Genomic DNA, 23,840 nt, shown 5'->3' on the forward strand with positions numbered 1-23,840 from the left:
TCTTGAGGGACACATACCATTTCTTTAGGAAGATGACAGCAGGGCACTCAAGTCTATGGCAAGTGTCTTGTTGGGTTCCATATGGATGGCCTTCTAACACTTGGATCCAGCACCATGTAGCACAATTAGTCCTTTGGGAATACTTTGACGTTCTGACTTTCCAAGCAGAGGTGAAATTAAAACACTGAATACATCTCTCTCTCTCTCTTGCTTTTAACACTATTGGGTAACCAGTGGTACATTTCCAAATTTTCTGAGGCTGAGTGTCCATTTCCACAGGTTCTCTGCACATACGTCGATTTGTAGCTTAATACCATTTCTGAGCAGATAGATGCCACTTACTGCTGTCACAGCCACAGTGAGAAAGAGGCCTCTATTAATTATCTTTTAAGAGGAAATCAAATTTGAGTCAGAAAATGTTGCAGGAGGAAATAGTTTGCAATATTTTTACTAGTCTATAGTTAAATCTTTTGGACTATTCCGCTAACTACATAAGATACCATTCAAAATAAATTTTAGAATCTTTAAAGGATCACAATAAAATATATTTATAATATTTGTATACAAAAGACAATGCACAAGTTGCTTTAAGGTATGCATAACATATCACTCCATATTTAATTTAACAAATCATATATTAAAAACCAATCTAAAATCACAATGGGCTCCAGACATAATCATACTCAGAGTAAACCCATTGAAATCAATGGTATTTGTGAATAAATTGGATTCAACCCGTTATTTTAAATGTACACTGCCTTTTGTTAAACAGATACTAATATCTGAGCATAAAACCCATATAAACAGCTTGATAAAGCCAAATAAAACACAGGTTCCTTTTTTCTTTTTTTGGAGCAACATTCTGTCTCTTCTGTTTGTTCTCCATTAGGGGTGCATTTGGTTGTATTGTATTCCAAACTCTTATGTGCCTTGTCACTTGGTTTATGCTGTGTGTGTATAAGTTTGACAGACAAAAGCAAGTTATTTTGGTCTCTGGGGAGAGAGAGGTAAACTGCTCTCTCTGCTTCTCCTTGTATACATGTACCTTGGATCCCAGGAAAGCCCTGTCATCCACGGTTAGAGGGAACCAAATGGAAGTGTGGTGGTAGATGATGTGGAAGCCTCTGGCATGACTGGCCTACCTAGACGGGCAGTTATCAAAGGGAGTAAAAGGTGTTTAATCTCCCCTTTCCATTATAGGATCTACTCTGAGTAGGACTTTGTTGGCTATATCCATGGGGGGCGGGGGGGGGCAGCTGCCCCCCCCCCGACCAAGTAAAACAATAGAAATAACTAACTGACCAATCACGTTGGTTCTGTCCCTCCTGAGCAAGTCCTGTCCTCCCCCCCCCCATACAAAAATCCTGGCTAAACCCATGACTATATCACCCATAATACAATATGCTCACAGCCCAAACAAATTCATCTAAGCTGCCACTGACCTTATTCTGCCATTTCCATCTTTGCACAGCTTCATGGTATCGAATTCTGGAGAATGTGACCTGCATCAGATTACGAAATCATACAGATCATCACTGAAAGTGGAGGGGATGGCAGCCGGGAATGAAGAAAACAAGGGAAACCCTGCAATATATCTATTGCTGGTCTTACCATGGTGTACAGAGGGATGATAGTGGAGGGGAAGAGGGCGTGAAGAACGTTGTCAATGTGCTTTCGGAAAATGAACCACTTTGAATTGACATGCTCCCGCATCTGAAACAACCAAGAGAAACATCTGGAAACATCTCTCATCGTTCAGCTGCCACCCACTCTCTATTTAACTATATTTAACTTACCTCTATATAATTATACATAGCTAAATCTGAAATTGCATGATCATCAGGTACTCTCAGCTTTGAGAACTCTGGGAGACAAATACCTGGGGAAGAAACAAGGTCATTTCACTCATTACACTGAAGGTAAGTCTTGGTTTGTCACTCAGCAAAGTAGGTGCAGTTACTAATGGCTTCAATTTAGACTGCAAATTATTATTATTTCTAGACAATGGAATGGGCTATGTCCTCATCACGTGACGCTAGGCAGGAGCAAATAATTGTGTGAAGCAGGCTTGACTCCGCCAAGCAGCAAACACTGACGGAGTCACTGAAATAAAAAGGTCTGCCTATCTCCTCTCTCCATGGCTTGAAAATCTAAAGAAAGACATGTGCTAGATATCTGAAAGGCAAGGAAATTATGACCAATAGACTATATCTTCACTAACAGTGCATCGGAAATGAATGTTGTGGGTGATGGCCCACTGGTGAGGTAAAAGAAACCACTGTAAGGTTCAGGCGTGATGTTTCGCCCAGGAGGTAATTTGGGAGGCAGACATGCAGAGATCTAGAATAACTGCCAACTGTTTAGCCGACATCATCTTGGAGGCAATCAGGAAAGAGGCTGCAGCTTTTATTTAGGCTATTCTCTCCAGAGATAGAAAAACATTCCCTTCTTGAAAATGGTGGTCACGCAGGGGAATCAAAGCTATTGTTGGTGCACTGGATGGGGCAGGACATGAAGGTATGTGTCTTCAAAATCTACACTCAAAATGAAAACTCCATGGTGTGAGGACACTCAGACTGAGTTCAGAGATTCCATTTTGAATCTTTGTAAGCCACATAATGATTGAGGAAATGTAAATTGAGAATAGGACACCATTTTTGGTAGGGTTTTTTTTTGGCACAACCAAAAATACGGATTAGAAGCCGCGAAAGCGCTGATCTGAGGAAACAGGAGTTATGGCTCCTAAGGTGTAGGTGGGTTCCCACAAGCCAAGACATTGCGATAACAGAAATAACCTTTATTGAACTACATAACTGAGAAACGGGCAAAGCAACTGCTTATATACATTCCTGAAAGCCTGGGCCACTCCCACTCCCAACGTGACTGGCTGTCTAAACTCCCAAGCTGCGAATCGTGACTCAAGAGTTCAAGGGCCAATGACAGAGGCCCAAATCCTGAAATGTTCTGTGATTGGACATCATGAATCAAATCACAACACAGGAACTCAGAATCCTTAGTCCAGACTCAAGCTCAGGCAAACACAGACCACTGAAAACAACAGCTCCCACAGACACAAGATGGCAAACAAACAGCTTGCAAACATACTTTGTTTCTTGGCAAGGGTGAGGGAATGAACGTGAGGGGGTAGTGGAAATTAATTTTATGAAATAACCTTGTGAAATAATTCCTAAAACCCAGCAATCAGATACTGACATCTGCCAGGCAGGAAGGAAAGCAGTCAGACTCCAACCACCCCACACCCTGGGTGTGGACCCGTCCTTGGGCTCGCTATTTTGTGGCTTTGGTCTTGGAAGAAGTTGAGGCGTTGAAACAATACTTTTCTCTTATCTTTGATTCTATAAAGACATCTTTCAACACCCCTTCTCTGAAAGCTGACCGAAAGGTTCAGTGGAAAGGTTTACTTTAGAGGCAGCCTCAGCGTTCCAGGACTTTAGCAGCTACCTGGGATGCCATTGCTCTAGCTGCAAACTGCATGGGGTCCATGGAGACATCGGCCATAAAAGTTTAAAGGAGTTTGGTAAGAATCTGGTGCCCGTCGACACAAGATCTACCCACTCTGGAAGAATGGCAGATGAAGATGATAGACTATATGGGACTGGCAGAAATGAGCGGCAGAATCTGAGACCAGGGAAAAGAGTCGGCGGAAGAAGATTGGAAGAAGTTCAAAGACTATTTGCAGAAATATTGTAAAATTAATGAATGTTAGAATGATGTTGGACAGAAATTAAGTGGTTTCCAGCTGTAATGCTTAAGAGATATGAAAAAAAAGGTTTAGAAATAAGTAAAAACTAATGGTGAGGATTTGCTGAACTAACAATTTGAATTGGAATACAAGAAAGGGAGGTATGAGGAGGTCTGGAAAATAAGTTAAAAGAAAATAAGTAATGGAAATTCTATGTGTTTTTAATTATTTTTGTATTTTTGTATTTTTGGTATTCTTTCTTTTTTATTTTATATTGTATTATTTTTTGAAAACCTTAATAAATATGCTATAAAAAAGAAAAGAATCTGGTGCTGTCGAGCTGGATCTTGAGGCGATTGCAATAAATCCTCAAGCCAAACAATACAAGCTCAAGCACATGAGGATGCTACCCAGGCACTCTCATAGAGAGGACCACTGCATCTCACGTAAGGCAAATTTAATTCTCCTATCAGTAGTGTCCCAAAGTTGAGTATTTCCTTACTTGGTGACCAGATGTCACAATGACAGATTTAAAACTGATCTGTCTATAGAAGGAGTCTTAATATATGCCATGAATTCCAGATCCAAGACATATAATTTCTTAGCTAAGATTTAACTATTGCCTTAAGCAGTAGTTGGCTGGGGTACAGCTATTAGTTAACACATCACTCTCTGGTTCAGTGGTTGATTTGTCAGGTTGAGCAATTAATTCTAAGGCATGCATTTTCTCACGTTCCAGGATGGGGGTGCTGGCCTCCTGAAACAGCCTCATAGATTAATCTTCATCTTGCAAAGATCCTTCACTCCAGTTATCATCCAGCTCCCCCTCCTGGAAAAGGGTTGGGGAGGAAACCAAGGGAATATCCACATTCTCATCATCACCTATGGATGTGAATGGGGGTGTGTGTGTCCTTTATATCCAAATGAACCTGAGCCCTCTGTGATGAGAAAAGGCCAGCCTTCTTAGGTTTAACCAATTTCTTCATTCTGCAATTGTAAGTGTGAAGCAATTATAGCTTCTCTAAATTGTTCAATAAGCGGGGCTGGAAAAGTTTGAGGGACAGAGGCAGAGGCAACCCGATTGGTGGGAGGGGAGGTCTGAACCTCATGATCATCAGAAGAACATAAAAGTCAGGTTCAGATTCCGATAATGTGTCAACCTGAGAGTGACCAGCAGGTGGCAGTGCATCCTTGGCATTCAAATGGGTGGAATCATTTCAAACAGCTGACTGCTCTGTCTCTGAAACTTTAGACTGAAAAACAATAATGGAAGAAAGACGCTTCCTGGGGTGGACAGGAGGAGCAGATTTAGTGTGTGTGTGTGAGGCAGTGGAAGACAGGAGTGCCTGGCGTGATCTGATCCATGGGGTCACGAAGTCAGACACGACTAAACGACTAAACAACAGGCCCTTTAGAGGGCAACAAGTGCTTCAGCTTTGTTTCCTTTTCTTAAGAGGTGGCTCAGCCACAGCCTGGGTTGGCTGCATAATAGTCAGAGAAACACAAGACAAAGAGACACCCTACACAGCCACAGCCCTGCACTGCAAAATATAAGCTCTCAACTCTGTCTGTGACAGGATGCTGAATCTCCTTTTGCCACACCGTGGACCAGGAGAAAACAGGCCAAGTCCAACTGCCTTAGATACACACAAGTGCCTGTCAAGAGGTTAAATTAAGGTTACCAGATGTCCCCGTTTCCCAGGGACAGTCCCTGGATTTACAAATCAGTCCCCATACTAAATCCATTGAAGTTGAAAAGTGTCCCCGGATTCATTGAAAAAAATCTGGTAACCTTAGGTTAAATTATAAATGTTGAGGCTCCACTCCATTTGCCCATTTGCCAAAGCAACACAGAAAGCAAGAGAAACAAACTGCCAGAAGAGAAAACAAATTCCTTAAATCCACAAACTAAATAGCAAAAAAGGACAGGAAGAAACCCTGGAGAAAAAACCCGTGGCGTTTGCAAAAAGCCGCCAAAACACTGCAGGAATAAAGAGTATTCCTCATCTTTGCAATCAGTAAAGCTGTGAAACAAACAAAGCTGCCTCATGCCTGAGAGGGAGGCTGGGAAAGAAGGAAAGGAAGAAAGAAACTGTTCACAGGAACCCAGGAAATTTGCAGAATGGCAACAATAACCTCAAAGCAGGGCAAAGATAATAATGCTGATCGGAAGAAAGCAGGAATGGGGTTTGAGGAGAGGTTTTGGTTTGTTTTTTGGTTTGTTAAAGACAGGGATCTAGAGAAGAAACAAAACAGACTTATCTGACAAAAAAAGGAAAGCCAGGAGGAGGGACTGTTGCGCCAGGCAAGAGGAAGAAACCGAGGAGTCGAGGCTGCTTCACACAACTCTTTGTGGCTGCTTAGCATCACAAGGACATAGCCATCCCATTGGCTCCAGCATCCCACAAAGTAAATCAAAGAGTTACCCTCCATCTTTATAGCAAGAGGATGGCTATGGAGCACCTGATAAACTTGGAGGTAGGTGAGGACTGTGGGAGCAATGGGAGATGTGAAAGGGGATGAAGCAAGAGGATGGCTATGGAGCACCTGATAAACTTGGAGGTAGGTGAGGACTGTGGGAGCAATGGGAGATGTGAAAGGGGATGAAGCAAGAGGATGGCTATGGAGCACCTGATAAACTTGGAGGTAGGTGAGGACTGTGGGAGCAATGGGAGATGTGAAAGGGGATGAAGCAAGAGGATGGCTATGGAGCACCTGATAAACTTGGAGGTAGGTGAGGACTGTGGGAGCAATGGGAGATGTGAAAGGGGATGAAGCAAGAGGATGGCTATGGAGCACCTGATAAACTTGGAGGTAGGTGAGGACTGTGGGAGCAATGGGAGATGTGAAAGGGGATGAAGCAGCAGGGGAGGAGGGGACAGGATGGTCCTGGAAGAGGAAGGGTGTGCATGTGGTAAGGGGGAAAGGCAGATAACTTGCACAAGAAGCTAATAGCTGTCAACCTTGATATCCTTCTGAGGAGTCCAACTGGTAAAGGGTTTGGGGACGCCATCTTATGGTGCCTCCACTCCTACCCAGCTGGGTATTCTCTGCTGTGCCTCATTTCCTAAAGGAAACACAAATCCTGGTAACGAAGGGCACCCAGAACTCCCTGGACGCTCTCCCTGCTGTGGAGATTGGGGTGCCATGTAGCAATATTGGGGGCAGCTTTGAATCCTAGCAAGAGGAAGCACCTGCTTGGTGGAGGTTTTCTGTAACCAACGTCCTCGGTTTCAGGAGGCCATCAGAGCAACTGAGGATGTGAAGAGGGAGCGTCTGAGAAGAGGGCTAACAAGCTGGAATGACTCTTACAGCAGAAGTTTTCATTCAGGCTCATGAGGAATATGGTCTTTCGTGACAGAAACATATACTCACATATATCATTTTGGAACTGGTTCATTAACTCATCAAAAACCAGACAGTCTTCAAATCCCTGAAGGAGGAGTACAAGGGGGGGAAACAGCTTAGGATAGGACCTGTGGGCTGGATCAGATGCTTTGCATTCAGAAGGTCCCAGAGTCAAACCCCAGCATCTCCAGAAAACCTGGAAAGCAGCTGCCAGCCAGCATATTTCATTTCATGTTCATTCCACTTTTAATTTCTATACCATCTTTCTATATTGCTATACATAAAGCTGTATATATGTACACCCCCCCAAAAAAATCATGCATCTTATAACAATCCCAATCCAATGCAAATGTTATAACAAAAAATACAACTTTAAAATAAACAGCTTATATAAAATAAAGTAATAGTCAATAATGCATTTAGGATATTACACAACAAAATTAACATTCAAAGTATCAATATATAATAATTAAACAGAAATTCACTTGGCAATTACAACAAATCATGACTAGACTATAATCAACAAAAATAACAGCAGCGTCACAATATATAAAATATCACAATTCATAAAAAAATGGGAAAATATCAAACCAAGCAACAAAGTCACAAACCTTATAAAATTACAAAATGCACTAACATAACTGATCATCCAGTCCAGATCCAGTATGTAATCCACAAGACTCTTCTCGCTGTGGGCAACTGGACTGCTTGAGCCACCCACAAGGCCAAAGGAAGACCACAGGGAGCTATCCTGGGAGCAGATGTCAAACACATGAACAGCTCTGTGATTTTCAAAAGACATCTGAAGGGAAGTTTTTAGCGTGTGATGTTGTGTTGTGTTTTATTAGATTCCTCTAATAGAACGCTCACTAAAGTCTGGCCATTTTCACATGGAAAAATGGGGTGCAACAAACTGACCTGTTAGTTTGGTATGCTTGGGACATTTTGTCTTCAGTTTTTGCTTTACTTTTTTAAAATTAGGGAAGAAGTAGCCTGAAGTGCCACATATCACAAAGCTGCGTTTCAGTTCTAAAAGCCAATAAACTCTACATGGAAATTTTTAAATCTTTTTAAATCAAAAAGAAAAGGATTTTTAATTCCCCAAGTAATCTAATTACGGAGAGGGACAAAGGAATGGCAGAGCTGATGCTCTGACTCACCGCGTTCATGCCTTGTCCGTAGAAGGGCACGACTGCGTGGGCTGCATCTCCCATCAGCACACAGCGAGAGCCAAGGTGGAACGAGGAGCACTTCACAGAGACCATGGCCTGGGCTGGTAACAAAAAGTAATCTCGCATCAGTTCTTGCCTGAAATTGAAATAGCAGAGCATGTATCAAATGCTAAATATGGCCATGGTATAAACCTAAGACACAGAGGGAAATGGTACACTAGTACATTTTCTACGTGAAAGATTTTCTGCAGGCGAAAGTGTGGCTGAGGCTTCCCAAGGGTTTCTGTGCCATTGTAAACCATTCCTTCTGTTGATTTTTTGTAGCCATGAAAGAAACACTGATTAAAGCTTAATCCAGATATGGGAATTTAATCAGAGTCACCAGGATTTTATAACTTGGGGTTGCAGGGAAGCGATGGGCAAGTTCCTCCAGGTTTGTTTTATAGTTGGTCTAGTCTTTCGAGGCTTTCTTGGTAAACATCCAGAGTAAGTTCCTTTTATTTATTTAACACATGTATATGCCACATTTTATCAATTATTTCAAGCCTCTTTACAAAAAGATTGTTGCTTGGGGATGATTTGCTCTGCACTGGAAACTCCTCAGCTCCTGTCGACTTTCCCCTCACTATCAGCTTAAAAACTGCTCTGCCACCTTTTTGATATGCAGCACCAGCAATCTGATTCCATCCTGCTTCAAGTGGAGCCCGTCCCTTTTGCACAGGCCTGGCTTGTTCCAAAACTCTCCTGCACAGAACCACTCTTTCACACACACATGGAGACCACACAGCTGTCTGTCTAGCTGGTGTAGAACTGGCAGCATTTCAGAGAAATCCACCATGAAGGTCCTGACTTTCAGCATCCTAAATAACAAAATATTTGTTTGAATTAAGCTAATATATGATCATTTCTGTTCATAATTTTAGTAACCAGAAAGTTCATTTATAAATACTGTGATGATTTGTAAATTCCTGAAAATGAAATATATTCCTTTTGCATCCTATTTCAAAAGGTAAGATAAAGGAGACAGATTCATTAATAACTGTTAATGCTGATTCACTAGATATGAAAGCACTTTGTTTTGCCTGGTTCACCTCCAGAGCCATTGTGCCATTCTTCTCTATTTTTATCTCTCCCATTCATTAGAGCGAGCCGCCTGCAAGACTCCATTCATTCTGAGATCTCATGTGTTCATTCAGTGGCTGTAAGTGGCAAACTTACTTTCCTATCAGAGGAATTGTGTCCGGAAAGTACATTTTGAAGAAATCCAGCACTTGGTCTCCTGTTGTGAGCTTTTCAAAATCGTCAAAAGGCATGAAGAGAGTGCATGTGAATGACTTATCCTACGAATTAAAAAGGGTGTGAGAACTTGAAAGAAGAGATATCACTGGTTAGTTTTAAAGTTGAAAGTAATTTCCTGAAATATCAGCAAAAAAAATAAATTCTACTGATTCATTTATGTAAAATGTATTTTTGGAAACAAAGTTTTCAATTGCTGTGGTAAACATACTATCTGCATTTTAGTATATACAGTATACATTTCTGTCTAAAATACAGATGTACATTACACAACTTATTCATGGTCTTATATCATTTTCAACACACATTGCAACCTTCTAATAGCCTGGGACCCCAGTTGTGGTTGAACAACAACTCTTATCATCCCATAATAACAACATAATTACAATAAAATAAAATGAAGTTTAAATGGACAGAAGAGCAGTGTTTGAGGGGGGAAATAAAATATGTGCAAAAATGTTGTTTCTAAATCCTTCAAAAGTTACCTGTGATAAATATTCCCCAAAAAACCAAAAGCAAAAAACCCCATTTGAGCACAGCAGGGTGTCTTGAGTCTTCATCTGGATGTCCAAAATAAAACTGCTATCTTGGTGTTCTAACTAACCTGGCTCCGAGCCCCCTTAAGTTCAGGTAATTGAGGGGAGAATGTTACAGCAATGAGGAACAACATGAAGAAGAAAGCACAAAGGTAAGAAAAGGAGAGAGATTTTGTTTTTAAAAAATATTGATACTTGTTATATCTATTCCAGACATACCCTGGAAAGTGGTGGGATCCCTCAGCCTACCCTGAAATTAACCTCTGATCTGAAACCACAACAGGAGCATTCCTCTTCAAGGATGGAAAAACACTGCAACATTATGTTAAAGGTCCTACTGGTTGCAATTACTTTTAGATGGATGTGGGTTTTGTGTCCATTAGGTTCAGCCTCTTGGCCTTTCAAGTGACAATGGAGTGGGCCTCTGGAAGTGAAGACAAACTGTTGTTTTAGCAGCACTGAAGTGCTCTCCCTGGGGCACAACACTGGGCAGTGTGTGTCAAGGTCCTAGGCTGCCCAGACGACAAGATCCCCCTCTCGGCCTCACTGATGGAGCCCAAAAGAAAGCAGAGCAATACATTAGGCGCCCGCTTGGCTGCAGGAGTCGCCAGAAGGAGGCATACCAGGTACCATCCAACAGTCAGCGACTCCACTCTGGTATTGTCTAGGGTTTCCTCCTTAGCCTTTTCTTCTCCCAAAGATCTCCCACAAGACAGCATGTAAGATATTGGTTAGTTCTGACAGTAGATAGAAAATATTGTCTCTGTCTCAACTAGGTACATTAGGTCACTGTAATGCTTGTATTTTGTTGTTATTCTAGTTTCCAGAAATCCTAATCTAAATCTAAACGATCCTGATATTACATCAACATTTCAAATTATGTGTTACTACTAAAAAGACAGTTTTAAACATGTACTGTTTCTCCTACCAGGTTTGGCAGCGCAATCATCATGAATGTATTCCTGGGCCAGATGTGGAGATAATTTGGTTCCATTGCAAACTGAAAGGAGACCAAGAGAGGGGCAGAAACATGTTTGTCAATGTTTATGCAGCTGTCAACTTGGAAAGCAAGGTCTATAGTGAGACTCTGTTACCCCTACAGTTGTACCTTGGTTCTCGAACGTAATCTGTTCCGGAAGTCCATTCGACTTCTGAAAACGTTCAAAAACCAAGGCGCGGCTTCAGATTGGCTGCAGGAGCTTCCTGCACTCAATTGGAAGCTGAGGAACCCGCACCAGATGTTCGGCTTCCAAAAAACATCCGCAAACCAGAACACTCATTTTTGGGTTTGTGGCGTTCAGGAACTAAAACATGTGAGTACCAAGGCGTTTGAGAACCAAGGTACGACTTTACTTACATTTCCATCCCTTGGGGGTATTTTCAGTTCCATGTATCCATGAGGAATATATACTTGGCTGTAGTCAAAACGTGCTTGTCTCATGAACTGCTTCCTAACGGTAGAAAAGGCTCCATCACAGCCTACAATTAGGTCACAAGTGACTTCTTTTGACATCTGGTCGGATCTAGAAAGGAGAACAGCAGCAGCAGAAGAAGATTTGTACTTCCTTGCACTAACTGATAATCAAACCTATCTTGCATGTTTTATTTGATATTACAGTATTTTCAGTGGTGGCCAAACCTGACATCTGTTTGCTTGGACCTCTCTTTGTAGCATTACATTTTAAGACCCTAAGGGTTTGCTTTTTTTCTTTCATATGTCTGGACTTTATAAAACATATCACACACAAAATCCACACTGAATTTTGCTCAAATGGATTTGAGAAAACAGGGAGAGAGAAGGTTAACTTTCTTTCCAAGTTGTGGGTCGGAAATAACCCTAAATATTCCAAAAACAACAGTTGACCCCTGAAATAGTATGGAAAATGCAAGTATACGTAAAACAAATTATGCCATTTATGCTGTTTAGTCCATTCTTCCATTTATTCAAGCAGCTGTAATCTTTTCAAAACATCCTCTCAGGCCTGTGCATACTGATTTCAAAAATTTTAACACAAAAAGTCGCTCTTGTTAGGCTTGTTCATACAGATACTGTACAAGCTGTCTCTGCATATATATAAATGTTAGTGTGAAAGAGTATACACTAGTTGATTTGTAAAGTTAAACAGTTGTGCAGACAAGTACACAGACTGTCCACTTGATAATTTTACATTTGTAAAACTGTCTGAGCATACAGTTAAGTCATTTGTGTACATGTACACACAGATTATACACTTGTTGAATGTAACATGTAAACAATCCTATTGAATGTTTGGACTCAAAAATCAACATTTTGCCCTTCATTTTAAAGAAATTATTTATTGAGGAGGAACTGACATCTTCTGATTATGAAGATATAAGTCATTGCCCAGTATAAGCTACTATGATATTAGCTCAATGAAAGAGGCAGCTATTATTATATTAGTGTTAAAACGTTTCATCAAAGAAAATTACTATCATGTTCTTAGACTACAAAACTAAACACATTTACTAGGGTTTAAGCCCCACACAGTGAACACAGCACAGTGAGGCCAGGGGAGGAGGAAGAGGGGTACAGGGGGTGCGGACTACCCGGGTGCCACCACTGAGGGGGGTGACTAAATGCTGTGAGGCACTCACCGTGGAGCCTGCAGCGTGCCTGAGCCACACATCTCTCCTGGGAGAGACGCGGTGGCTAGGGCACGCGCAGGCTCTGTGCTGCCCAAACGGTCTGCACACTGCCTCCCCCCCCCCAGCTGTAGGGCAGCTGAGTGGGAGGAGGCGGACTATGAAGGCCGCGTGGTGTGCCCCACCCTCGCCCCGTCCCTATGGGCAGCTCGCCCTGCCCCTGGGTGTACTGCCCCAGGCTCCCAAGCAGCTTCCTCCACCGCTGAGTGAGGCATACTTTCAAATAAACATGCAAAGGATTACATTGTTAATTTATTTAGGTGCCATGTCCTATTGAAACATCTAATGACTCCTGGAGCAATTGCAACTGGTGGGCCTCTCCCCAGACCACCCCACCAGACCAAGAGGGATGGACAGAGTCAACTTGCCCTTTGGGTTCTGATTAATTATCAGCATGTTCAGGAAGGATGGAGATAATGATTACCCTGAAAAGGTCAGTGTTCCCAGTTCCACATTGCAGTGAAGCAGTTTGTGTCCAAAGTATAATTTAGTATTGGGATATTTCTCAGCAGCTGTAGAAAGACACAGTATTAACTATATTGTACTGAACACAAATATGAGCCAAACTGGGAGCTGCATAATGAAATTACATTTTTCCTAATGAATGGCTGAACAGCTGTTTGCAAGGTAAAGTTCATGTAACATACTGTTATGGATTTGCAGGGGGCAAGGATCCCCCAAAATTATTGGGCACCAGGTTATCCCCAGAATTTCTGAAATTAGTAAATGTGAGGTCTGAAGCCAAGCCAGCTTCCTCGAGAGTTGGGCTTCAAGAGGTGCCATCCAAGAACAAATGCAGTGGTGGAGACAGAGTCATTACCCTGACAGGTGAGACATTCAGCAACAGACAAGAAAGGGGGAGGCTGCCAGGATTATAGGGGGCATGAGGTCACCACAGGAAAAAGGGCTGTCTAGGGAATCTTCTTGTGACATTTGAATCACATAGAGAGTGAAGAGAGTAGCAGTATTTAAAGTTATTATGAAAGTGGTTTGAACACATTTGCTGTAATCTGAGGTATTTGTTTTCAAGGAAGAATCAATGGCTGGATCTAGAATCAATCTAGTTTGATTCTAGATCCGGCCATCCGTAATAGTGGGTGGGTTTATCTGATTAGGATTTGATACCCCTTGATTAGGTTATCCATGTCTTTCCCTCTCTGCAGCTACCCCAGGTGAAAGAGGAGGGAAGTCGTGATAACCTTCTTGCTATATGCTCCCCTTGGCATATGTGTGGATACACAAACACTCCCATCACCAAGACCACTGACATCTGTCCTTACAAGGACACACTATAAGGTAATGCAAAATCTCTTTGCAATGAGCTTTTATTTTCAGAATACAACCAGTTTCTCAAGAAGTGCATTCAGGGGCAAAAAATGTGCACTAGATCCAGATTGTGGATGAGCTACATAGGAAAAAACAAGTACTCCTGTCTCCATTGATTCTAGAACAATCTGTCATATGTACGTAGACAATGCATATCCAAACCACTTCTCCTATAATTATAACCATGGCTTAGCTTTGGGTAGCACAGCAGCAGAACTGGGGAGGAGCAAAACAGCCATGAATTTTACTGTAAGTTTCTGCCTGCTAGTAGTGCAATCACACCAGCCATGGTTTGGATTAGGAATATGTGCACACTCAGCCAGTGAAGTAGCACTGTGCTCAGTCTTTCTTATATCTCATTTTGATTGAGTAATTACAGTCTCCATCATCTGAGTCTTTAAGAGGTAAAAAATGACTGAAAATGGGGGCAGGCAGGAATCATACTTACCAGTTAGCAGATCTTTGTTTAAATTTGCTCTATCTACAGAGAGAATGTACTGCATGGGGGGAAATACATAAGACACAGAATAAGTTTGAATGTATTGTAACATATATGAATGGTCACAATTAAGTTAAGAATCCCCTTTCCCTAAATTTCCATGCATCACAAACCTAGGATACAGGGGTCCTGTGATTTATCACTACCCCAATCTGGGTCTCCACTGCTCTCCTGAATGGAAGTGTGCTGGGACTGATCAATCAAGGAGCTGTTGTTTTTACGGTGATTGGCATGCAACAGAAACCCCAACATGACCTCCCACCATTATCAGCAGAAGCCACGCTCTTGCTGTGCCGCTGGGAAAGTAGCCCAAGTGGCTTGTCATGACATCCAGATCCAGACTTCTGGTTTGTTTTCCCAAAACAAATCACAATCAGGAATCCAAGAACAAACCTTGAATATCGCTCATGGTTTGTTTGGAGAGAAATAAGCTATAAGCCTGGGTTTGGGCATCATGAGAATAAAGGTGTGCTGGCTTGTTTTCCAGAGTTGTTTTGCAGATGACTCTGTTTTCAATGAGAAGGATTCTGAAGGGAGAGGAATGTAGGGAGATGCCCAGTGCACCCCCTCATGTGTGCTTGCAGTATAAAAACTCTCTCAACGGAATAGTGGGAATTGGGTATTATACACAAAAAGACACCACTAAAGACTAATAACTATCTTATAAAGGGATATTTAAAATAATACCTGGCTCTTTGTCCCATATGGAATTGAATATTGTTTGCCTGAGAGCGTGTGAATTCTCCTTGCTCTCATAGGTATGCCTTTAGACACAATCTGAAATCAGAAAAGAGAAACATTTGCATCCTAAGAGATAGGGGATCTTTAAATGTAGCAAGCAACAGGCTGGAGTTCCCAAAGTTTCTAAATCTTTGCAGCTTTTGTTGTATTTTAAGTTGTGTAGAACATGACTTTAATTTTTAAATCATTACTTATATGCTTTTTTAAAAGCACTGATTTTAAACCATTCCTTATATTTATTGGTTGACTCTGAACTCCAGAGGTTGGTACCCCTTGGCTCACAGGCCATATTTGGCCCACCAAGAGGTTTTTTTGGGTTTTTTGGAAGGGGGCAAGACCCCTCGCCCAAAAATTCTCATTCTCTCTCTCTCTCTCTCTCTCTCTCTCACACACACACACACAATATTATAATACATAATACATTGACTGTTTCCATGGGCCTCCTGATATCGTTCAGGTGCCAAAAGGTTTTTGTGACTTCTAAAATGTGTCCCCCCTGCTGATCTCTCCACAGCCACTTCTGTTGCACTTTGGCCCTTGGAGAGTTGAGCAGGGGTCAACGCAGCCCTTGGCCCACAAAAGCTTAGTCACAGTGTGTGGGGACGACAACACAATATTTCCCCCTAAACTCCTTCCCTGCACCACCATTGGTTTCTCAAGTGTACGCAGAACACATCTCTCCTGTGCTTAGTACATAGTTGCAATGCACTACTTGCTTATCTATTACCAGGCATAATTAAAAGGGCTGGTGGTTACCTATAAAGCAGTAAATAACAGGGGCCCCAGCTATTCTCTCTCTCGCGCTCTCTCTCTCTCTATATATATATAGAGTACTCTACTCTACTCTACTCTACTCTACTCTACTCTACTCTCCTCTCTATGTCCCTGGAGATACCAGGGAGTTAACCTGGGTCTTTCTGCATGCAAAGGATGCATTTTATCACTGGGAAATGGCTCTGCCCACTTAAGCTGTATGACTGAAACTGGAAGGAATCCTGTAAGTAACTTTCTGTCTGGCATTGAAAACATCTGTATTAAAAACCTGTCCCAGACTGCAGTCTTTCCTTGGAAGAAGGGAGATCAATTTTTTAAATAGATGTATTGCTCAACAACTAAAAAAAACACAATGTCAGTGGCTTCCTATGAAAAGCTCAACAATTCAGCGGTCTTCCTAAAAAAAACTTTCAGGGAGTCCTGGTTTTAAAACCCTTGTTCCTTCAAACTACCCAGCAGTCCAATACTGAAAAACCCAACACAAAGGCATTACATTTTGTTTCATCCTTTAAATGTAGGGGTCACCTGGTTTTCCAGCCCAACAGCCTTGAGAGCTTGCCGTCCCCTGTGAGACAAGGCCAAATTGATGCTCCTGCCACGAGCTGTATTGGAACCACGGATATCTGAAATGAAACGAGGTGGCACTTTCATCATGTGTGTGACACTGTTGAAATGGATGGCCACATTAATTTAGAAAAAGCTTCTACAGCCACTGCTGTTAGGTCTATTATAGTACACACTCACTTTCCTTAGGCAATGTCAGGGACCGTGCTGATCAGGGCTGCACTGAGGAGGAATGGTGGGAGCCATCCCCTCCCCCTGCTCTTGCTCCTGAATCTTCCCAGGAGCAGGAGGACAGTATAGATTTGGAAAAGTGGTTTGCAAAGGGACATAGTTCAGAAGGCAGAAGCTGGGAAATACTGGATGGGGAACAGCTAGGAGAAGAAGCACTGGGAGAGAGAAAGTTAATAGATTCACTGTCTCTGGAAAGCATTCATCCTCTCTCCCCAAGGTCAGGAAGAGCTGATAAAGTGACAGGACAGAAAGCACAGAGGGTGGGAGCTCAGGTTACAAGATGCAGTAATGACATGGGTGACTAGGGAGGAAAGGGTGGAACTCTTAACTGGGAGCACCGCCATTCCTAGGAAATGGATTCTTTGTTCTCTCACTGTGATCATTAAAGTTTTAACTGGTAAGTTAAACTGGTAAGTTAAATTTCTAACCGGTAAGAAGACTCATTTTCTTTTGTTCTGCTTATCTACTGCCAAGAGGGAAGGAAGCTGATTCCCTGAAGCCTGACAGGCAACCACAACCTTTTGTGGCTGGCTGGAAAATAAATAAATGGGGGGCTGCTTGGGAAAAATAGAAAAAAAATCAAATAATTCCAAAGTAAACTCCAAGAAAGGGACAGGCAAGCAGGAAACAAGAGTTGGCAATCCCATCAGCCACTGCAGTGTCCCTTGGGCATGGCGACAGAGTCAGCATTGGGGAGTGTGAATGGGCCTAGCATGAACATGAAGAACAAGTGAAGGTGATCTGAGAGCGAGGGGAAGGTGGTCTGAAAGCAAGCAGAGGTTCAGTCTGAGTGAATGACCCCCCAACACAAGGCAGCTTCTTCCTCAAGGTGGGAAAGCTAAAAAGCAGAATGTGTTCCCCCAATGCAAGAGAAACTGGCTGTGCTGGACTGCTTGAGAGGCAGCATGACTGTCTGCACTGGCACGGGGATATGGCCTGAACGAGTCCAGCATCTGTGCCATCAAGGTGTGCAAAGAAGGAGATCCATGGGGCTGTGGCATCAAGTGCTCCATTACCTGCCAAGGCGACCAGCCAGGGGTGTGCCAAGGCTTTAGTCAAGACTGAGAAGACATTAAACCTGTGGCTGGAAAACCTGAGTCAGAAATGGGAGCATGTTGATGGACCTCAGTGACACCAAAAGGCTCTCTCCCTCTGTGCAAACATCAAACCTCCCAGAGGGTGAGCAGCCTGGAAAAAGGAATTCACGCTTCAACCTCAGGAACATGCATATTTCCAGGGAGGCTGCACTGGCAGACAAGGAGGCGGCAAAAGGATTCCTCAAACACTTTAATCAGCGGAGAGACAACAAGGGATATGTGCCCCAGCCAGGTTTTGATGCAGATGAGACAGGACAGGGTGGGGGTGGTGGAAATGCCTGACCAAAACAGAAAACCAAGCCCCTGGCTTCAAAGCAGCTAAAGACCCTGTGACTGGTCTGTTCTGTGGCAATGGGGTTGGGCATTTGATAAAGCCCAGGATTTTTGTATAGGACTGAAACCACCATGCCCTAAAAGCAGAGTTTGAAACTCCCATTGTTCTAGGCACATTTTGTGACAGGGAATTTCATTAGTGCGAGTAGTTTCTGAGCTCTGGGTGCAGTACTGTGCCTAAGATTTCAGAGTAAAACTGCAGAGTGGAAGGAAAGGAGGACCTTCTTCTGCCTCCCCACTTCCAGCTACTCTCTGAAGACTGGAGAAGAGACCCTCTTAAGAATATCAGGGGGGTGGGGTGGGGGAAGGACTAGGCTGTGTGAAAAATGAACATAATGTTTTAGCTGCAGTTCATTCATTTTCAGCTTTGTATTCTTGTTATTAAAAAAGTATGCCTAGACATTCCGTTGTTGCCCCCATAACTTAGGTTTAAGGTGCCCTTTAGCTCCTAGCTTTCATATCTCAGTTTCTAACACTGCCTAAAAGGCAAGAATAAGAACCTCCTGTCTGTGTTTTGGCAATCTAGAGAAAAGATCTGGGTGATGACAGCACCCTTTCTGGACAGATTTCCTTTGGATGAGATTTGCCAGGTCTTAGTCTTTAAGGGCTAGCCCACCCATGCGGCAAGGTAAGGCGACCACCTCAGGTGGCAGGATCCACAGGGGCAGCAGATCCCGATGCAGCTCTTTATTCCTGACTTGTACCTGGTGGGGAGGAGGGAGCCATTTTGTGGTTCGCCTCAGGTGCCAAAATGTATTGTGCAGCCCTTGTCTTATACAATGACAGAAAACACCCACCTAGAACTATCTAAGGATTTTCTTGTCTCAAGGCGAGGAGAAATGTAGTTTTCAAAAAGTTGTTTCTGCAGCGTGGGTTTTAAATGTAATAAACAGACGACAACAACATAACAGCCAGGGTTGCCATATTTTGAAGAGCAAAAAAGAGGACTTTGCTGACTTCTGCTTTTAACTAACTATGGATCGCTATGACGACTCTACCCATGAAAAAGAGGCTGTGTCCTGGAAAAAGAGGACATATGTCAACCCTACTAGATGGGTATTTATTGAAGTGTTTTTGGATTATTATTGTTCTGGGTTGTTCTGGATTATTTTTTGGCGTCTCATGCCTACTTACAATATTTGCTGTGTATACACAGAGGTTCCCACTGCAAAAATATAGAACTTATGACTTCAAAATATAGTTTTACTCCACTCTAAAAAGACAAGCAGATGGCAATAAATAAAGGGCTAATAGACTATATAGATAATATGAACAGACAAATTCATGGATAGGACCATCAGTGGCTCCTTGTCATCATGGCAATGTTCTCCTGTGGCAGGCCTCTAAATATCAGCTGCTGGGAGTTGCAGCTGGGAAGAATGTTTTTGCTCCCGTGTCATGTCTGTTGGCTTTCCATCGGCTGCTATGAGAACAAGATCCAGCAGGCCTCTTATGCTCACAAGCAAGCAACCTCCACATAAGTCAATGGGATGTGCATGCAGTTAGGGAAAGATTAAATTTCTACTGCATCCCTGCAAATATCAAAATGTACATACCTGGTCTGGTTTCATACATTTCCACTATAAAGCCCCTTCTTGCAAAGAAGCAAGCATTTAAAGAACCCACCTGCAAGAAAAGCATTAGAAGAATTTTAGAGTCGAATAGTATACCACAAACAATGGTACATGGAAAGGGTGTGTCATGTGTTGAATGCAAACATTCTTATATCATCAGATATATTCATCAGATGAATGTAGTCCTGACATTGAGCCACTACACAGGATTCACTAAACAAAAAGGAAAACCCTTATACTCTTCCCAGTAGCTCATTGTGAGCTGTGCTGACTTTCTGTTGTTCATTGAAGAAGAGAAGCAGCTTTTGTGCCTATATCCAAAGATCTTTTCTGAAGTGACCCTTATATTTTGCTGGCATAAAGGTTCTCTTGGCAACACTGTAAAATGAGCGGGTGCTGCTGCTGATGTATATAGTGCCTGTAGGCTTTACACTGATGTAATGCTGGATCTTCAAGCTCTTGTGCATTGCGCTTCTGTGAACTTGTGCTCTTCAGCTACTGTCCACCTCTCCCCAAAGTCTGCATTTGTGAACGGGGCAGCGTGGGGAGAATTATGAGGCAGCTTCTCTGTAAACTGAAGGAACATCCTAAAATGCATCAGACACACCACGGAAGCTGCAAATTGTAAGGAAATACAGGTGTTGATGCAAAACCCCAAGGTTCCTACAAGCACTTTGAGAAGCACTAATCTAGTCAGCTAATTCACAGACCCAGTTAAGGGGAAGCAAACAAGTGTTTAAAAATGAACTGTATAAGCAAAGATCTGTGAGAGCAAAAACCCTAAATTTAAGCCCAGGTGCAATTCTTTACTATCTCAGAAACTGTAGCTTATACGAGTTTTACAGCTACATGTTTGCTATATGCCCAGAGTTAAGACACTGTCTCAGCAAACTACAAGTTAAGTATGAGTTGACATACGTAGCATGTTTCTCCAAAATTTGGTTTATTTTCCAGCAGGTCATGTATTGTACCTTTGTATCTTTGTGAGTATCTGGAGTTGAACAAGCCATGGTTTAAGGAAGCATGATGGGGGTGCACATAATACTAAGCCACAGCTAAAACAAACAAAGTTTTCTGAGCCTGCAAAAACCAGTAAACAACCATAGTTAAGCTGTTGCAGAGTTCACACATAGCACTAAGAAATGATTTCTTAAACTATGGCTTAGCATTATGTGTGAACCCACAGTATTAGAGAGCAAAATAAAAGTGTCTTACCAAACCTCCTCCAATAATGGCCACTTTTTTCCTCTGCGGAGCTGAAAGATCCATGACTTTTTTCTCCAGGCAGAGTGCATGTATATCTCTCCTGCTCAACAGAAAATGTTTTAAGGGGAGGAGAAGTGGCAGTTCATTCAGGCTCTACAGCATAAATACTTCTGAAAATTTGACAGGGAGCAGTCAAGTGGTTCACACAACCTGCTGTTTCTTCCATCCCTAAAACTTCACATTGGTCAGTGTCAATCTAACCAATATTAAATACATTACTGAATATCACATGCTTTGTCAAAATCCTAGAGACCAACTTCTTCTATCCATCCCTGCTGATTAAGGATCTGGAAGCCTCCCGCAGAGTTGGACAAAAGGAAAACACTCTTCTACCTGTGAGACGTTTTCCCCACTGTCTTTCCTGTTTGATCACTTACTCCCATTCCAGGCCACTAAAAGTAGCATGATGGTGGAGAAAGGGGGTGGACCCATGGAAAGGAAGCACGTGGGTTTTAAGAAAACTGATTCTAAGTTCCCTAGGGTTGTGGAGTACCTTAGCTCCTCAGGCTGTTACTGCTGCAATGGAGAATGGGCTGCCGCAGTCTGGTCACATTGTCCCACCTTCACTCTGTCCTCAAAGGTGCTGCTGTGCCTGGGTCCAAAGGGCAGGTCAGCAATGGATGATGTAAATGAAGTTGACTCACTTTTCCTGATTGATCTGCTGTGTGTATGTTTGGATAGAGTTCTCTGTCAATGATTCACTTGCTATCCTTGGAACTAATCCATGTCTTATTTGAAGAGAGAATATTATGAAAATGATCTACAGGTGGTACATGACACCAGTCAAGCTTGCAAAAATATATCATTTGCCCGAGAACAAATGTTGGAAATGTAAAGACAATGAAGGTACATTCTTTCACCTTTGGTGGACGTGCCCAAAGATTAAGGCTTTCTGGGAGATGATTTATAATGAAATGAAAAAGGTATTTAAGTATACCTTCTTGAAGAAACCAGAGGCCTTTCTCCTGGGCATGGTCGGCCAATTGGTGCCAAAGAAGGATAGAACTTTCTTTATGTATGCAACAACGGCAGCAAGAATACTTATTGCAAAGTATTGGAAGACACAAGATCTACCCACCCTGGAAGAGTGGCAGATGAAGGTGATGGACTATATGGAATTAGCAGAAATGACTGGCAGAATCCGAGACCTGGGAGAAGAGTTGGTGGAAGAAGATTGGAAGAAATTTAAAGATTATTTGCAGAAACACTGTAAAATTAATGAATGTTAAAATGATGTTGGACTGAAAATAAGTGGCATTAGCAACAAAGTTAAAAAGAGTATGCAAAAATGAATTAAAAATTTGGTGAAATTATAGTGTTACAATATGTTAAGATTTAGAGTTAAGATAAATGAAAGAGGGTAAGGATTTGCTGATCTGAATATCTTAATGGGAATACAAAAAGGGGAGGTGTGAGGAAGTCAAAGAAATAAGTTAATGAGTTCAAAGTTATAAAAAATGGATTTGTTTTAACTTTCTTTTTTCTATTTCTCTATTTTTCTTGTTTTTTGCATCTTGTATTTTTGTTCAAGAGTTTTCTTCTGTTTCTTGTTTTACTATGCATTTTTGTATTTTTGGTTTTGTAAAATCTTAATATTATTTTTTTAAAAAATAATCCATGTCTTATTTGGGCTTTTTGGCACTCCTTAGAAGGTTTGGTGGCTGTGTGGCGTTCCCTTGAGTCACTGCTCTCTCACTCTCTCCCTTCCCTGAACTGGATTTTGCCTGTGCTCCACAAATTCAAAAATAAGGGCAAAAAGTGCTTCTAAGAGCTGGTGGTTGTTTGATTCTCCTGTATGGAGCCTGGACTCCACCCCCACCCCCCAATAGGAGCCTACGCCTAGGGGCCGAGGTCCCTTCAGGGACCTCCCCATTATATATTTGAGAGGGCACAAGTTTGCATAAAATTTGCATACACTTTGTGTCCTCTTTTACAGACAGTGGGTGATTATGAGAGATCTTGGCAGGATTCACTACATGCAGGCCAAGCATCCACCTGGCCCTAGTCCACTGGTCCGCTCTCTTTGCCAAGCGATCTCACTTGCCTGGGCATTCGGCTGATTTCCCTGATATACAGTTGTTGTTTTATAGAGTATTTGAATATGCTGACATTTGTTATGATATATCTACTGTCACCATTAACATTTGATCTTAACTACTTGCTGTGTGCCGATGTAGACCAGCCCAGACAACAAGGGAAAATGCCCCTCAAAAGACACGTGTAGGGGGCACATGTAGATAAATGTACCCTGGGGTTCATGGAGCAAAGTTTGTAGGTTCATGGAAAGACACCCCCCTTTTCCTTCTCAGCACAGACTCCACAGGTTTCTCTCATTAGCGCAATTCCCTTGTTAACCTATTGGCAGTACTAGCAAACTGAATGGGGTTTCTCATCTCCACTATGGGGAATCTTTAGCAAAAACTCACTAAGGAAACTGCATCTGCCTTTTCTTCTTCTATATTCTTCCTACTTGAAGTATTACCAATAAAACAATGTGATTTGAACACGATTCACCCACCCTGAATCTAATAAACAAGATCGCAAACCTGAACTTTTCTATATAGACTGTTGTTGTTGTCTAGTTGTTTAGTTGTGTCTGACTCTTTGTGACCCCTTGGACCAGAGCACGTCAGGCACTCCTGTCTTCCGCTGCCTCCTGCAGTTTGGTCAAACTCATGTTAGCAGGGAGTCTTCTCTTCTCATGAGGTGGCCAAAG

The 23,840-nt window shown here is 42.3% G+C and overlaps 1 protein-coding gene and 2 long non-coding RNA genes across 3 annotated transcripts; 1 reads left to right on the top strand and 2 right to left on the bottom strand.

Annotated features, from left to right (window-relative positions):
- On the bottom strand, positions 1 to 21,743 carry KMO (kynurenine 3-monooxygenase). Its single transcript, XM_079980461.1, has 16 exons — positions 21,618 to 21,743; positions 21,074 to 21,164; positions 19,841 to 19,910; positions 16,585 to 16,682; positions 15,232 to 15,321; positions 14,494 to 14,542; positions 13,144 to 13,231; positions 11,413 to 11,578; positions 10,984 to 11,055; positions 9,442 to 9,563; positions 8,212 to 8,359; positions 7,079 to 7,136; positions 1,797 to 1,879; positions 1,612 to 1,713; positions 1,443 to 1,502; positions 1 to 384 (listed from the first exon to the last, which is right to left on the bottom strand). The coding sequence occupies exons 2-16, from the start codon at positions 21,125 to 21,127 to the stop codon at positions 220 to 222; spliced, it is 1,425 nt and encodes a 474-aa protein (XP_079836587.1). The 5' UTR covers positions 21,128 to 21,164; positions 21,618 to 21,743; the 3' UTR covers positions 1 to 219.
- On the bottom strand, positions 1,992 to 2,517 carry LOC307220699. Its single transcript, XR_013841053.1, has 2 exons — positions 2,105 to 2,517; positions 1,992 to 2,072 (listed from the first exon to the last, which is right to left on the bottom strand). It is a non-coding gene; the product is annotated as an uncharacterized lncRNA (long non-coding RNA).
- On the top strand, positions 6,483 to 10,959 carry LOC307220488. Its single transcript, XR_013840893.1, has 3 exons — positions 6,483 to 6,517; positions 9,367 to 9,424; positions 10,269 to 10,959. It is a non-coding gene; the product is annotated as an uncharacterized lncRNA (long non-coding RNA).
- Positions 21,744 to 23,840: the final 2,097 nt, after the last annotated feature.

The sequence above is a fragment of the Podarcis cretensis genome (genome assembly GCF_951804945.1).
Source record: "Podarcis cretensis genome assembly, chromosome: 1".
In the NCBI taxonomy this organism is placed as follows: Eukaryota; Metazoa; Chordata; class Lepidosauria; order Squamata; family Lacertidae; genus Podarcis; species Podarcis cretensis.